The 16265-nt window shown below is 38.0% G+C and overlaps 1 protein-coding gene across 10 annotated transcripts in view; it reads left to right on the top strand.

Annotated features, from left to right (window-relative positions):
• Positions 1 to 16265, top strand: part of PTPRM (protein tyrosine phosphatase receptor type M) — an 844030-nt gene that overhangs the window by 520635 nt on the left and 307130 nt on the right. For 9 of the 10 annotated variants that reach the window (XM_009252252.4, XM_054537539.2, XM_054537541.2 and 6 more), the window contains 2 exons: positions 2693 to 2894; positions 5769 to 5871. In XM_009252252.4, coding sequence (XP_009250527.2) covers positions 2693 to 2894; positions 5769 to 5871 — 305 coding nt within the window. 10 annotated transcript variants of the gene reach the window in all.

Raw genomic sequence — 16265 nt, 5'->3', positions numbered from 1 at the left:
TTCATTGAGTTCTGTCCATTTTATCTCTAAAAGATGCCAATTCTTTTCATCTCTTGCTGTCTGTACCAGTCCTACCTTATTCCAAGCCCCTGTATTTTCTCCCTTGTGCTATAGCTCTAGGCCCTGAACTCTGCTGTACTTCCTAGTGCCCTCCCCACTACCTCAATTGCCCCACTAATCAAATCAACCTTCCACCTGCAGTCAAGGTGAACTCTTTATAAGGGAAATTAGATCATTTTATTTTCATGCGTAAAAACGTTCAAGGGCTCCCTGTTGTATGTATCCAAACTTTTTATCTTGGGGTGCAAAGCACTGTACAGTATGGTCCTACCCACTTCTCAAGCCCCCAAGGAACCACACCGACCTCCTTTCTGTTCATATACTGTGCCCACTCACTCCTGCTTCACTGCCTTAGTTCCTACTGTTCTTCCCCAAACTCTCAGCATGACTGACTCCTTGGGAAAGTTCAAATCTCTTCAGCTTAACTGACATCTCAGTGGGCCCTTCCACAGCCACTCTAAGTGGCTGTGTAATAACTTCTCTCCCCTGACAATTCTCCTTATTTTAGCACCCTGTTCATTTCTTCCATGGAACTTGATGTTTTGAAAGGATTCATTTACTTACTGTATGTCTCCCCAGCTCCATTCCACCCTGTCCAGATTCTCAGTTATCTGAAACAGGGCGTGTATTTACCTGCTGGCCATGGTGCTTACAGAGTGTCAGTGTTCAATTAATGTTTGAATAAAGTAAATGAATCTGAATAGGTAGAGAACATGGAAACAGAGCTAACTGTCTCATGTTCCAGGCAGGTGAAAGTTTACCAGCAAAAGCAATGTCAGAAAAGCCCCATTAGTGTTTGTAGGGCAGCTAGTCTTTATCCTCTGACCAGAACAGAAGGGAATATAATGGTATAGTATCACAGATTCAGAAGTAAGTTTGGAGAAGGTGAGAGCAAAACTAAGGAGTTTGGGCTTTCTCTCGTATCCATTTATGTTTCATTAAGGTTTCTAGACAGGCAATAAAATGAATGAGAACACTAAGCTAGCCCCGGTGGGCAGCATCAGTCCTCATTTTAATTACAATCTGTCATAGTTGTTGGATCGCTTCTCCCCTTCCCCTTCCCCTACCAGACTGATACCTCCTTCAGGGAAGGTATGATTCCTAAAGCACCATGCAAGACCCCAGCTCAGAACACAGTGCTTGGCACACGAGAGGGGCTCAATGAATATGTTTTAAATCTACGGGTGAATTAGTGAGTAAACATTGGGAAGCATTTATGCATTCATAATAGAGGTTTAGATCCGTCTCCTCCGAACTGCTTTGTTCCCTGGAGGTGTCCTAATGGAGGACCAAGTAATCACACAGCGGATATATCGCTGACGTCCTTCGCTCAGCCGCTGGGGGGTAGATTGGCTTTATCTCTTCTTAACTTCCTTAACCTTGTAGAGGAAGTCTGTTAGAGGGTTAACAACAGATATTCTGCATGACTCCGATAGTGTCATGCACTGCAGTGATTAATATATATAGCAAACAGTTTTCTTGCTAAAGCTTAGTTGATTCAATCTAAATATTCTTTCAGATAGGTCTTAATTGTAATGACATGGTATAAATATAAGAAGAAAGAATGTCAATTATCACTTCGTATAATAACAGTGTTAGTGTTCCTGCACATAAATTACAAGTAAGTTTACCTATTTAAAAGCAATAAAAGTGCTCAGTTTTGCAATTTAAAACTTTCGAATATGGCACATTTTAAAATTATGTCATTACAACCAGTAGAAGTTAGTAATCACCACTAAAGTGCATGTTCTTGAATAGTTGATGAACTACTCATAGTGAAATTCTTTAAAATATCATTTGAAAGGCTAGGATTTAAAGACACCTATGTTATATTTATTTTCAAGCACTTCAGACTCATCCAACATGCTTTGAATATCTGTTATGTAGCTAATATCATGAAAACTTCTAGAACTGCACTGTCTCCTATGGCAGCTACTAATCACACATGGCAATTTAAATTCAAATTTTCAGTTCCTCAGTCTCACTAACCACATTTCCAATGCTCAGTAGCCAGATGTGGCTAGTGGCTACATTTCCGTCATTTCAGAAAGTTCTCTTGGAAGACATTGCTCTAAAGAAAAGAAATTAATATGACCCATAATGATCACTCTATTTGTAGCATCAGGAATGACTGGAATCTGTCTAGGATTCCAGTCATTGGAGCAGATATCCTCGCCCACATTGATGAAAACACTTCAGTGCCCTGGTTCCCAATAGGTAATAATCCTAAATCAAATTATGGCCGCTAGATTAAAGATGAGGCCTTATCTTTGTCAGTGTCTTATCTGTTTGAGCTAGTTGTATATTTTCTTATTTTGTTCTAAACCCGTTGTAATGTAGTTTTACAAAATGACATTTTGAAAGCAAACAACTTCAAAGCATTAGCTTAACCTCGAACTCATCCTGTATATTCTAATCTACTGGCTTAAGTTCCCCCTGTCTATAAAAGTAATAACTCAACAGCTTTGGCGGAGTTCCTTCATCCTTTCACTGGATTCAGGATTTCAAGAGTCTGAGTAGGAGCTTATCATAAAGTGTTTGACAGTGCATACATCAGAAGGGTTTATTGGATAAAGATGCAATCTGAGTCCATCTGCTCCAGATATTTTATCACTTTCTCATTCTTTTGCAGATCACCTACAAAGCAGTCAGTTCCTTTGACCCAGAAATAGATTTATCCAATCAGAGTGGAAGAGTTTCAAAGCTGGGAAATGAAACCCATTTTCTGTTTTTTGGACTGTATCCGGGGACCACATACTCCTTTACCATCCGAGCTAGCACAGCTAAGGGTTTTGGGCCTCCAGCAACAAACCAGTTCACCACCAAAATATCAGGTACTCTACATTCGTGAGTTGTGTCTTTTATCAGAAGTAACATTTTTGTCCTTTTTCATTCCCATTGCCAAGTATGCCAAGCTCGCCCACACTAACATTGTATCCAAAGGAATACCACTGGATGCCTGAAGCTCAGACTCACAGCATTAAATGAAGTACTACAAATATTTCTCATTTGGGAGCTTAAGATCCTCACATCTTAGGAAGTGGCTATTGTTTTAGCAGGGCGTCTTGGAGGACTTGGGCATGAGGCAGAAGGTTCTGTTGAGACACTCTCATCCCCTTGTCAATCCCAAGTTGCCAGAGCAGTACTGTTGGAAAAATCTCTGTAACGAACCATGAACCATCGGGAGCTCAGCAGAAAGACAGTCATATAGAGTCTGCTTCCCGAAGGATCAGCCTCCTTGGGATCTCTACCATAAGAAACTTCTGTCCTGAAGAGAGAGGCAAATACATGATGGTAGCAGGCACTGAGGGCCTCCAGCTTTTTGCTTTTAGAGACTTAATTATGCCATCTAAGAAAAGACGTAATTTGAGAAATATTTCTAGGCATGTTCAACTGTGCAGAAAATGTCTTTGTACTTCAGACTAGAGGAAATTAAGCTGCCATCTGGTATGGGATATACAACAGCAATAAAAAAATTGCATGAATATTTTTTCCCATTTTTTTCCCCTTTGGGTATGAGTGTGGAAGTGTTGAGTTTTGGCTTTAACTATTTTGTTTGGGGTGGAGCAGGTGGGGTGGAAGTAGGGAAAGGAGCTAACTCTTGTTATCAGCCATGGTTAGGTCAATAATATTTAGCCTGACCTTTATATCTTTTATCTCTCATTCCTTGTTTTGTATTAATAAAAGTTATCATTTGGAGTTGAAGGAAAGGAATATTCACAACTAGAGTATTGTAAGTGTTTGGCTAGGTTTTGAGGGAGGGTTTAGAATTTTCTTTTTAAGCAATTATAGCTTAAGGGATAATTTTTTATTATGTAATATTTTATGAGCACAAACTTGACTTGAAATTTAATACACTTGATATTCTGTATATAGAATTAGGTTATAGAAACAGTATGGAGAGTTGAGAAAGAGAAAGTAAGTCTTTGGGAAGTTAGAATAATTAGAGATTAGAAGACTGACACAGATTGAAGAAAATGGGTTGGTAGAAGAAAGACCACTGGACTTGGAATCAAAAAATCTAGGTTCTAGTTATGATTTTGCCAGGGACTTCCTTTCTGATTTTGATAAATAAATTTACTCCTACATACAAATTAATATTATCTAGTGCATGAATTTATCATGGGGATTTAAAGATGAAATAAGTGCCAATATATATACCTCAAAGCATGTTTTAAGAAATTTTTCCCATGTAAGTTACACTACAAAGATTATTGTCGTAAAAAGTGTATTTTTTGAATAAAATAATTGATTTTTGCTATTTTTGTTAGATAAGAATTCTGATCAGTATGGCTGTATTAGTCCATTCTCACACTGCTAATAAAGACATACCTAAGACTGGGTAACTTATAAAGAAAAGAGGTTTAATTTACTCACAGTTCAACATGGCTGAGGAGACCTCAGGAAACACTATCATGGCAGATTGTAATCAATGGTTTTGACCACTTTCAGCATGCCAAGTTCAAATAATTTTATTGAAAATCAAGCAACCTGACATTTTCATTAGCCTATACGGCTCATCAAGAATAAGTATTTGATTTTTATAGTCTTAAAACAGTTACAGTTTACAGGTCTTGTTTTCAATTTTCATGGACCTAAGAGAGGGAACCACTCTTGTTAATTCTATGTTACGAATTGGAGTTAATTTTTAAGAGAATTGAAATAAATTTTAATGCTGACATGATTCAATAAATGGAACTCAGAAGCAACCCACATCTGTTATAAACAAATCTTTTTGTATATGTAAGACAATTTTAAAAACTGTATTTGCAAGAAATGACCTCTAGCTTTCTCATCAGGAGTCTCTACCTGTGGGCTGTGAAAATATGGTATGCCCTCCCACATCACAGCTCCGTGTAATGATTTGTCTTGTCCGTAATTACTGAAGAGCTCTGTTGCTATCATAATAAGACTTAACAGTCTAGAGAAGGAAGATCCTGGAAACTGGCCTTAGAAATAGGATTTACATTGGGAGGAGAACTAACATTTGTAGAATTATATTTGCCTGTCTCTCTGTTCTCTCTTTGAATTACGGTAATAAACGTAGAGGGTAGTTTCCCCCATTTTGAGATGTATAAAAGCTCTTATGCTAATTAAAACAAAACACAGCAAAAAGTCAAACCCAAGCCTTTCTTATTTCAGTTCCTATGTGTTTTCCACTGTCATGCTTTTCTGAGAGCCCACAGATTGTCACTAATTAATTCCAACAAATCTCTCTGACTCCCATTGTCCTCTTTAAATCCCCAATGAGTCTCTGGTACATGAAAAGCCTTGATTTAGATGGAATAACTGTAAAGTCCAATGATTATTTCTTAAATATGCCTTTAGCATAAACAGTTTATTTGAGAATTCATATGTACAGAAAAGTGTGCCAATTTTAAGTGTACAGCTCGGTGATTTTTCACAAGCTATGCTCATTTAGCCAGAATCCAAATCAAGAAACAGAATATTACTCACACCTTACAAGCCCCCTCGTACCATCTCCCAACTTCAACTCAAGATCACAGAGGACAGTATGGGCTGCTTTTAGCAGCTGTCCCTGTGATTCTGTGTAGGGAATATATGTGAAGCTTGCTCGTGTTTGTTGATAGCTGCAATGTAAAGTAAATGCACTGTGTTCTTAATGCTCTTTGTAAAAGAAAGTGAGAACTAAACTGAGAAGATAAACCAGAAATAATGATTCTCCCATTCTACGCCTTTTTCCCCAGCACCCTCTATGCCAGCTTATGAACTTGAGACACCTTTGAATCAAACTGACAATACCGTGACAGTCATGCTGAAACCTGCCCACAGCAGAGGAGCACCTGTCAGGTATGGAACAGAGGTTTGGGCCGGTCTAGAGAGAAGAAAACTAAATCAAGTTGATTAATTCCTCCAATGTGTTTTCTAGGGATTTGCTGCAAATCTCAGCCAGCATGTAAATCCATATCTTTATTAGCTCTAATTAAAAGTAATGACTGAGGAAAATGAAAGGGCTTTGATGTAAGGTGATCAAGTATTGTTTAAAGGGTTTTATTCTGATGCAAGTGAGTTGTTCTTTTGAAGATAAGGAACAAAGCACTAGTCTGTTGAGGAGGTAGTTTTAAATTAAAAGGTGACTGCTTGATGCAATTTGGTTACCCAAGGGCAGATGACATTTTTGTTCTCAGCTCTGTTCTTTGAATGGATGTTTGGATTTTTTCATTTGTGTCTTTACTTTGGGTTTTATGTCATTTAATTTTTAGTAAATTGGCTAATTTCTCAATAAAATATGGGATGTATAGTTTAAAAAAAAACAGATTATTGGAAAGAACATTGTGAAGTCTTTATCTGAACAGATTAGAGTTAATTACCAACATCTAGGCCCACATCTTATTCCGTGATGATTTATATAGCTAAGCAATTATAAAGTGTAACTTTTATGGTGACTGAATAAAATAAATTGATTATTTCCACAACAGAGCAAAGGATGCCTGAATAGCTCTGGAGTATCAACTTGTCATAAACTCATTAATCTACATAAGTGAAATTTCTACTTGATTCAGAGGGACTTAAATGTTTTACCTTTGTATTATTGGAATAGTTTCCCTTCAGAGTCATCTATTACTTTGAATAGAGTACTTGGAAGAAACATTTACATTGACAATTAAGGCATTATAGGGTTTATTTTCATGTTCCTTTTGTAGAATTTGATTTCATTAATCTTTTGACACCTGGCTATATTTGATCATGTTTTCACTGCAGTATCATAAGGCAATCAGTTAGATTTCTTTCTATTCAGTAAAATATATATGGAGGTTTCGGTTCATAAAGTCATAAGTAAAACCAGAATAGTATTAGTTTTTAGTGAAGTCAGATTAGGGAAGAGTCACAGAAATTTTTATTTGAAAAATCTCCAAAATGTTTAAAACAATTTTTAGTTTATACTGTAGAATAATGCAACACAGTAGCTCATACAAGGTTTTATGCTTGCTGTTCATAGATGCAGTTTGTGAGAATACTATGAAATATATAAAAGCTCTATTCCAAATTGGAGATAGTGTTACTGCTACATTTCGAGTGATGTGCTTGACACTCCCCAGGCCCTCTGGGTTGATTCCTGTGGGTGGCATTGAGAGGTTGCACTAATCCAATGGACCCAAGGCACGCATTAGATGCTATCCAAGACTCAAGTGTACCCATGACCATGGGTCAGTCTTTTTTGACTTTAAAAGCTGAAATTTATTAAGTGAAAATGTATGCTCTTACCATGGCCTTGGGAGTGTCATTTGTTTCTGACCCACTTAACAGTTGCTCAGACTCAGCAATAAAGGGTCATTGGGACAGGACTCAATATTTTACTGCAAAGCATCATGATCATGTGAATAGTTAGAGTTCACTCAGATTCAGTGCCTCCAAACTGAAGGAAGCTGAAAGCTTAATCATTTTTCAAAAACAGCCAGTTATCCCATGGTACTTTGTTCTTATATGGATACCTGTTGCACATTTTCTGTACTTGTGTCTTACTTTCAAACCCTTTCAGTTGGATTTTCATTCGCATCTTTGTATAGATCTTTCCAAGACCAAGTTTTGTTGGTTGGTTTGTTTTTGAAATGGAGTCTCACTCTGGTCGCCCAGGCTGGAATGCAGTGGCCTTATCTCAGCTTACTGCAGCCTCTGCCTCCCAGGTTCAAGCGATTTCTTCTGTCTCAGCCTCCCAAGTAGCTGGGATTACAGACGTGCTACTGCACCCAGCTAATTTTTGTATTTTTAGTAGAGAGAGGGTTTCATCATGTTGAGCAGGCTGGTCTTGAACTCCTGACCTCAGGTGATCTGCCCATCTTGGCCTCCCAAAGTGCAGGGATTACAGGCGTGAGCCACCATGCCTGGCCAAGACTAAATTTTAAAATAATTGCTCTTTGCGCAATATACCTGCACCCCTTTCCCAGTCCTCTTCCCTAGTCTTTACAAGGTACCAGGCACACTCCAAACTGCTGTTCCTATTTCTAGCATATGCCTCACTAAGACATTATTTTGTTGTTGCTTACTTTTACACATGTCTAGTTGTTTTTCGGAGACTTTGGGACCTTACTAGTAGTTCTTGGTGTCCTCAGGCTTCCTATTCTTATGTCTATAAAAATACAGATCCAAATGCTTGTCAGAGTCCAAAATGCATAACTTTCACTGCAGACCTTACATCATTTCATCACTTTGTGTTGCCTCACCCTCTTTGATAGTTGTCATAACATCCTGGTTTCCAAGTTCAACACTGCTGTGCTTTCAAGAAGGGTCATGTCAGTATTGGTGAATATGCTCCTTGAATTTGCCGGGGGCACTTTGCATCCAGTCTCTAATACCTTCTTACCCTGTTAGCATCTTGAAATTAATAAATATATCCATGTTCATTATTCAAATCTGTAATTTTAGAATCATGATCAATCCTTAAGGGACATCATTCAGTAAGCATTATGGGGAAACCTGCTATAGACATCATCTTTATTGTTAGGATGCCTATCTTAAATGGGTAAATTGTGTTGGCACAAATTTGAGAGAGGAAATTATTTCAACCTCACCTGTCGAAAAGATTTTTTTTTCTTTTTTTTTTTTTTGCAGAAAAGTGAATGTTGTCTTCAAGGGATTCATTATATAGGACAACGTAATTGGACTGATTATCTGTAGAATAGATGGAAGACCAATATAGCGAGAAAGACTGGGTTGGGGAAAAAAATGTGTATAGTACCCTCTAACTAAATAGGACGTATTAAAATTCTCAATTTCATGTAATGTTTAGACAAATAAGAACTCTGATTACGGAATCGTATGGACCTAAATATAAAGCCATAATGTAAATTAAAACATTTGAACACATCTGGAAATCTGCAAAATGCACATGTAATCAAACTGCAGTACAAGAAAGCTTTTCCCAAATGATAAGATAAATACTAGAAGGAGGAGGGAAATGGAAGCGAACATCTGTTTGCTTTCCTGGATTTTGCACAGTATTGTGTGTTCAAAAATACTGTCATTGTGTGATTTCCAAAACCCATTTTTTTCAATTGATTTGATTTTTTTCTTTAATCCATATTCATTGATGTTGAAAATTCAGTCGAATTTCGTTTACGCACTTCACTAAGTAAGGTGGTCATGTATTGATTTCCCTACAAACACTCAGCTTGGTTCATGTAGATTCTTGAAATTGCACGAAACTCTCAATGTAAATGATTGTTGCCTTTTTATTGATCAACACATCAGCTCTGTCACATAAAATTATTTAAATCCTGAGATGGCCAAGAAGAACACAATTCCATCATTCCAGCCAGTAAACTAGCACGTAGGAGAGAATTTTAATGTCTGTTCATGGATTCAAAGTTTTTTCATTAATAAGATACAGAAAAGTGTAATTTTCTTTCATTTATTTATGTATTTATTCTTTTTTTGAGACAGGTTCTCACTCTGTTGCCCAGGCTAGAGTACAGTGGTGCAATTGTAGCTCACTGCAGTCTTGACCTTCTGAGGCTGAAGCGATCCCCCTGCCTCAGCCTCCAGAGTAGGTATTAGAGACAGGATGCACAGTGCCCCTGGCAAATTCAAGGAGCATATTCACCAATACTGACATGACCCTTCCTAAAAGCACAGCAGTGTTCAATTTGGAAAGCAGGGCACCTCAAATGTGGAACTGAAGCCAGAGAGAGATTATTATTGCTAATGAAAGTCTGTCCCAGCACTTTGGGAGGCAAAGGTGGGAGGATCACTTGAGGCCAGGAGTTTGAGACCACCCTGGGCAATGTAGCAAGACCCTGTCTCTACAAAAAAGAAAATTAAAAAACAAAAACAAACAAACAAAAAACATAGCTGAGCATGATTATGTTCCTGTAGTCCCAACCTAGGCATGGTTGTGTGTGCCTATACTCAGGAGGCTGAGGCTGGAGGATTGCTTGAACACAGGAGTTCAAGATCAGCCTGGACAACATAGAGAGGCCCAACATAGAGAGACCCTCTACCAAAAAAATTTTTTTAAGAAAGACAGGAGATAATCATGCATTTTTGTTTTAAAACGTTTCTCAGAAATTATGGTTGTTGGCATACAAATGGTTATGGTTTAGTAGTTCAAGGTTATGTAGCATAAAGCATGTTTTTTGTTTTTTTTTTTTTCTCAAGCAGCAGCAACCCATTTGTTTATATCACTGTCTGTAAGTCCAAGGAAAGAGATGTTCAGTCCATTAACACTACCTTCCTAGACATCCCATTCTCTTCTCCACACAAGGAGCCTTTGAGCATGCCAACCTCATGGGGTTCTTGTGAAGACTAAATGGGGTGATATTATTTAACACTTCAAACCATGCTTTGCACATACTCAACACCATGTAAGTGTTTACTCTTGCCTTAGCAGTAGTTCGCATTACACGTTTCTATTCATAAGACCAGCCCTGGTCCTCCAGCATTTCCTTTGTTTGTCTCATTTTATTCAAATCTGATATCATGAAAAATCTAATTTTACATGAAAAATATAATTATTTCCTCTATCAACAGAATCACAAATAGAATTCATATAAATTTGGATTTCTCTGATGAATCTTAAATTTGATTGCATGGAGCTACCAGTTTATTTGTGCATTTGCAAGTTTTCAGAATTGATCTTATAAATAATTAGGAAACTCCCCTGACCCCAAATCTATATAATAACTCAGAAAAAAAATGGATGTGTTTCCCTATTGATCCCTGAATCATTATGTGATTGTGGTTATTATCAGCTTAACTGAATAAACTTAGCCATAAAACAAACAAAACGGTCTTTCGTTTATAACCACTCTAAAAGGAAATAAACACTTGGCAACATAGTAAATTTCACAATGTGGCATGGGTATGAAGAACCAGTGAGATGTATTACTTATGTACCTCAACAAAGTCTAATGTTCTAGTCACCCTTTAAGTATATGAATCTCCTTCCACTTTATTAAAAAAAGATATTTGTGATTTACATGCCATTTTATAATAATTCAGTCCTTATAATTATGTTAGAATTCACTCCCCAGATTCCAGATTTTGTTCTTTTAATCAGAATAGGTTTGTTCAAGAGTTTGATCCTGGCTTAGAGGAGCCAGCTAAATTCTATTATTTATTCAAAAAAGTTTATCCCTTTATAGTATTTTCCTGCTGGAATGACAATATTATTTTGAGAAACAAAAAACTTACAGTGTAAAACCTTGCAATGCAAAGTTTACCTTAAGATATAAATATTCTGGCTAGGCACAGTGGCCCATGACTGTAATCCTAACACTTCAGAAGGCCAAGGTGGGAGGATTGCTTGAGCTCAGGAGGTCAAGGCAGCAGTGAGCTGTGATTATGCACTCCAACTTGGGCAGCTGAGCCAGACCCTGTCTCAAAAAAACAAAAGATATGAATGTTTTGTAATATAAATTTTAAAGTGGCTTTATTTTAACTTAGCCTATTATATAAATCCATATAGAGGCTAGACATGGTAGCTCATACCTGTAATCACAGCACTTTGGGAGGCCAAGATTGGAGGACTGCTTGAGCCTAGGAGTGCAAGACCAGCCTGGGCAACAAATCGAGACCCTATCTCAATTATAATTAAATTTTAAAAATTTAAAACAAAGTAAAAATAAAATAAATCAATATATGGTTTCCAGACCTAAATAATGCTTACTCTAAATTAATTAGAAACTACTGAATCCATCAATAATTAATGCAATTATTGCCCCTAAAATACAAGATCATATCAAGTGTCGCACATAGCCTTTTAGACAGAATTTTTCATTCTTCCTATGGCAAATGTTAAGGAGGAAACTTCTAATATTCAAATAATCACTCACTTTATATATCACATAAATTATAGGCCTAATTTTTAAAATAAGTGCATGACATAGGGAAAGGACACATTTTGGAATTAGATAAACATAGTTTCAAATCCAGGCTCTCTCCATTTGTAGTCATGCCACTGTTAAAAATTCCATCTTAACATCTCTGAGCCTGGGCTTGCCTGTCTTTCCACAGCAAGGATAATACCCCTTTTATCTTATGGCTGTGCTAGGATTGCATTTGTTAAATACTCATGAGGTTCCAAGCACAAGGTGGGGCTAAGCATTGGGGATATGGAGGAGGCTGCTATGGGCTGTCTTCTCCAGGGACTGGCAATGTAGATTGGAAAGAGAGCAACATGGAATCTAGTGTCCTGTAGTAAGCAGGGATGAAGATGGGAACCAGTGAGCTGACCAGGGGGTGGTCAGCACAGGGAAGAGCCAACTAAGACTTCAGAGAGGAGGTAACCCTGGGGCCGAGTAGCTGAATCTTGACAGACAGCTGTTGTTCAGAGCATCTATGTGATGTGGAGTATGTTGCCGGGGAGGTTAGATATGTGGCAAGAAATAAAATATGAGAGAGACAGGTTGGCTCCATGAAGACAGGGAGGACTGAGTAGTTTGGCCTGATCTGAGAATGAGAAGTGTGTTATAATCAGAGAGGGGTGGGATGGGAGAAGAAGCAAGGGAGATAGAGGATGAATTGGATGACCTTGCACTCCATACCGATGAGTAGCCATTCAGGGGATTCAGGTCAGGGAAAAAATGTAAGGAAGAGCTGCAGCAGCAATGGAGGATGGGTTAGAGGGCGTGGGGCCTCAGAACAAACAAATAGGAGCCGCATAAAGGCTGTAGGATGTGCTGGGCCCAGTTAAGATAGAGCTAACCCTGAGGGCATGGAGGAAGGGGGTTTCATAAATGCCAGATGCTGATTTTCATTAGAAATAGGATTTAGAGAAATCAAAAATACTTAGTCCTTTTTAGAAGGAAAAAAAGAGAATATATTGATGATAAAAATACAGTCCGGAGTATTGTTAAAGTGAATACTAGAACACTTGAAATTGAAAAACTAGCCTAGCAATGACTTTCCAATAATTCATTGGAAATCACTAATTATATAAATATTTTTAAACCCCAATTTTCATAAGCAGTAAAAAATTGTTCTTAGTATCTCTTGTTTGGAAGAACCTTCTGGATCTTTCTTTTGTTGCTTCTCCTACCTTCCTTATATTGCACCCTAACCCCTTTGCCGTGAGCCTGTGTCTGTCAATTTTTGTGATGATGACTGTACATGTTGGGGTGTGACCGTGATGCCTACTCAGTGGATGTGGGTGGCACCTCTGGTTACTAAAAGCTAGAGTGTGAAATGCTTCTCTCAGCTTCAGAAGGCATGCTAGCAGCACACTTAGTGGGTGATTGTGGCTCATTCTTGGCTAGGGCCGGGGAAGACCTAAGTTTTTTATCATACTGCTTTGCTATCCCCAAAAGAACCCATGCCTGTCTCTGAAAAGGCAAATATTTGAGTTGGATCTACAGACTCCATGAAAGCTCTCGAATGTCCTTCACAGTGGAGGCCACACCTTGCACATTCCTGGAGGCAAGGGCCGGGTTGTGTTGTTCGTTCACCTCTTATTGACCAGCTGCACAGAAGCCGTTTGGCAGGAAGGAGGGAGACATTAAAGTCTACGTCATTTTCCATTGACCGTAGAGAAAGTTACATGCTGTTTCTTTTCCCTCATCTAGATAGACCATCTTTAAATGTTAATAGTGGAATAAATTAGAAATAGTTTCAATTATAAACTGAGAACACTAAAAGATTGCAAATGGCTGCACTGAACAATATATTACTTTATGAATTGTAAAGCTGCTCTGCCATTTGCTCTCAGGAACCCTTGGGTCTTCTTAATCACAGTTGTTGATTTAGGGAGTTTAAAGGATGAACTTCTAGAGGTGTTCCAAGCTAAAGCTGATAGCCTTTCTTGGAGAGGATCTTGGAAATTTTTACAAAGATTAACTGATTTGACTATAGATGCCTCACTTTCACATATGTGAAATGTGAGGAAAGGTTGCAAATTTCAAGAGGCTGATAAAGTCATGTGTGACCACTAACCCTGTATGCTTCTTAGAGCCCTAGACTTTTAGAACTGAGGACCAACTCAGAGCCCTGACCACATTCCTCATGTTACACTTCTGCTTCATCCTATTTTGGTGGTGGGGAGAGGGATGAGGGCACAGATACAGAAGGAATTATGTTTTACATCATTCTCTTCAGCAGAGTATTTTATCAACCAGCACTTGTAAGTATACACAATGTAACTATTATAAGAACACCAGGGTACACAAAAGTGCTAATATGCCTTCTATTTCCTCAATAACTATTTTGTTAAGTATATTATATTACGCTTATGAGGCTTACCTGTATTTTGTTGCAACTTAATTAAATTAATATTCAGCTCTTCAATCAGATAGTAAAAAGATTAGGGAGTGGTTTTGAGGTTTTTTCCGTATAATCATGTCCCTTTTGACATGTATGTGTGGCCCAGTTCCATCCCATCTCTACTTTTACCTGCTAAGTGTTTTCCTGTCCTGTATCAATGTATTTTCTGCTCAGTGAGAAGTAGTAAGAGCTCTGTCCAATTATTAGAACCTGGTTAAAATCCTGGCCTTTCATAGCATTGAAAAGTGTTGTAGGAAATGTTAGGATTGACACTTGGCTACTATTCATTTATTCTTTGTTCATTCACCAGATATCTACTGAACACTTATTGTCTTCAAGTCATTGTGCTAGGGTTGTGATAAAAGCTGCCTAGAAAAGTACAGGGTACTCTAAGAGTATATGACAGAAGGATGAAATCTCAACAGGAGAATCAGGAGTGTCTTACTGAGAATGTGTTACTTAAACTGAAACCTGAGGAGGAAGTAGGTAGATAGGTTCACCAAGTAGGAGAGCAATCGGTAGAAAAGCCTAAGATAAGAGAAGTTAAAGAGACCTAAACAGTGGTCATCCAAGTCAATAAAATTAAAAACACACAAGGTTTGACCATCACTCAGGAGCATTAATTAGATTTACGTGCAGTTGTGCACAGCATAAGAACATTTCATTCAACAGATTGCATATACAGCAGTGGTCCTGTAAGATTATAATATTGTCTTTTCATTGCACCTTTTCTACATTTAGCTTTAGGTTTACAGATACTTCCCACTGTTTTACAGTTGCCTATGGTATTCAATAGAGTCACATACTGTATAGCTCTGTAGCGTAGGAGCAATAGGCTCTACCACACAGCCTAGGGATGTAGTAGGCTGTACCATCTAGGGTTTTGTAAGTGCACCCTATGATGTTTGCACAAAGATGGAATGGCCTAATGAGGCACTTCTCAGAATATATCCCCATCATTAAGTGACTCATGACCATATTTAATGCTGAGAGTGAGCATTTCCCTAGGCTAAACATTAGGTAAAACATATATAAATGTAATAAAATGCAAAATTGTTTGATCACAAAATGATTTTAATAATTTAGTTTTTGAATATCATGCAATACTTCCAACCTAATTAAGAGTGCAATAAATGTTTATTGAATGAACCTCATCTTTTTCTTGCCAGCAGGAGTAATTATCACCTGAAACATTTATAGATAAGAAGTCTCTAGACTTTCGTTTAACTAGTGGGACATATCAGGAACAAGTAGAGTTTTAAATTATATTTTCATCCCTAAATAAAAGTTAAATATCATGAACCTTCCATAGAATGCAGAACTATAAAAGAACACCCTGCCTTTACCTTTGAAGCAATCTTTTTTTTTTTTTTTTTGTAAGAAGAGTAATTGAGAAAGATTGCTTCAAATAAGCCATTGCTATAAATTCAGATCCAATCAGGAAGGTCACTCCAATTTGCAGGCTTATACTGACTCCTGCAAAAACTTGTCTTACTTGTCTTCTCACCTCTTGGGGACAGTAATGACACCCCCTCCCTCCTTTTCGCTTTACCTTCCATTCTCACAATCACTGTCTTAGTTCATATTTGTCTTTCTCAGATCTCCAATCCCCATTCCACCCTGTGGCTGCAGGGTCTTTCCTCCCAGCTTAATAACCCATCAGTGTCTCCGTATTGCCCTCAGCATAAATCCAGACTTCCTCTAATGGGGAAGCCTTTGGCTTCTAATCACTTCCTGGGGCAGCCTCCCTTCCACCTGTAAATATATGCCTGAGAATATTCTGGGTGGTTCCATGCCATTTTGTGTGTTTATTTTGCAGCTGATGTTTCTTTCATGGAATCTTCTCTCTTTTTTCTTCCTTCTGTCCTGCCTGCACACACACACACAGTCTCTCCACAGTCTCTTTCTCTCTCTCTCTCTCTCTCACTTATTTCTACTCCCCTCCTAGCTATAGCTGAGACATCACTTCGTTGGAGAGCCCACCCTGGCCC

Source organism: Pongo abelii, chromosome 17 (genome assembly GCF_028885655.2).
Source record: "Pongo abelii isolate AG06213 chromosome 17, NHGRI_mPonAbe1-v2.0_pri, whole genome shotgun sequence".
NCBI lineage: Eukaryota > Metazoa > Chordata > Mammalia > Primates > Hominidae > Pongo > Pongo abelii.
The sequence above is the reverse complement of the archived record's forward strand: the minus strand, read 5'-3'. Positions and strand labels throughout refer to the sequence as shown.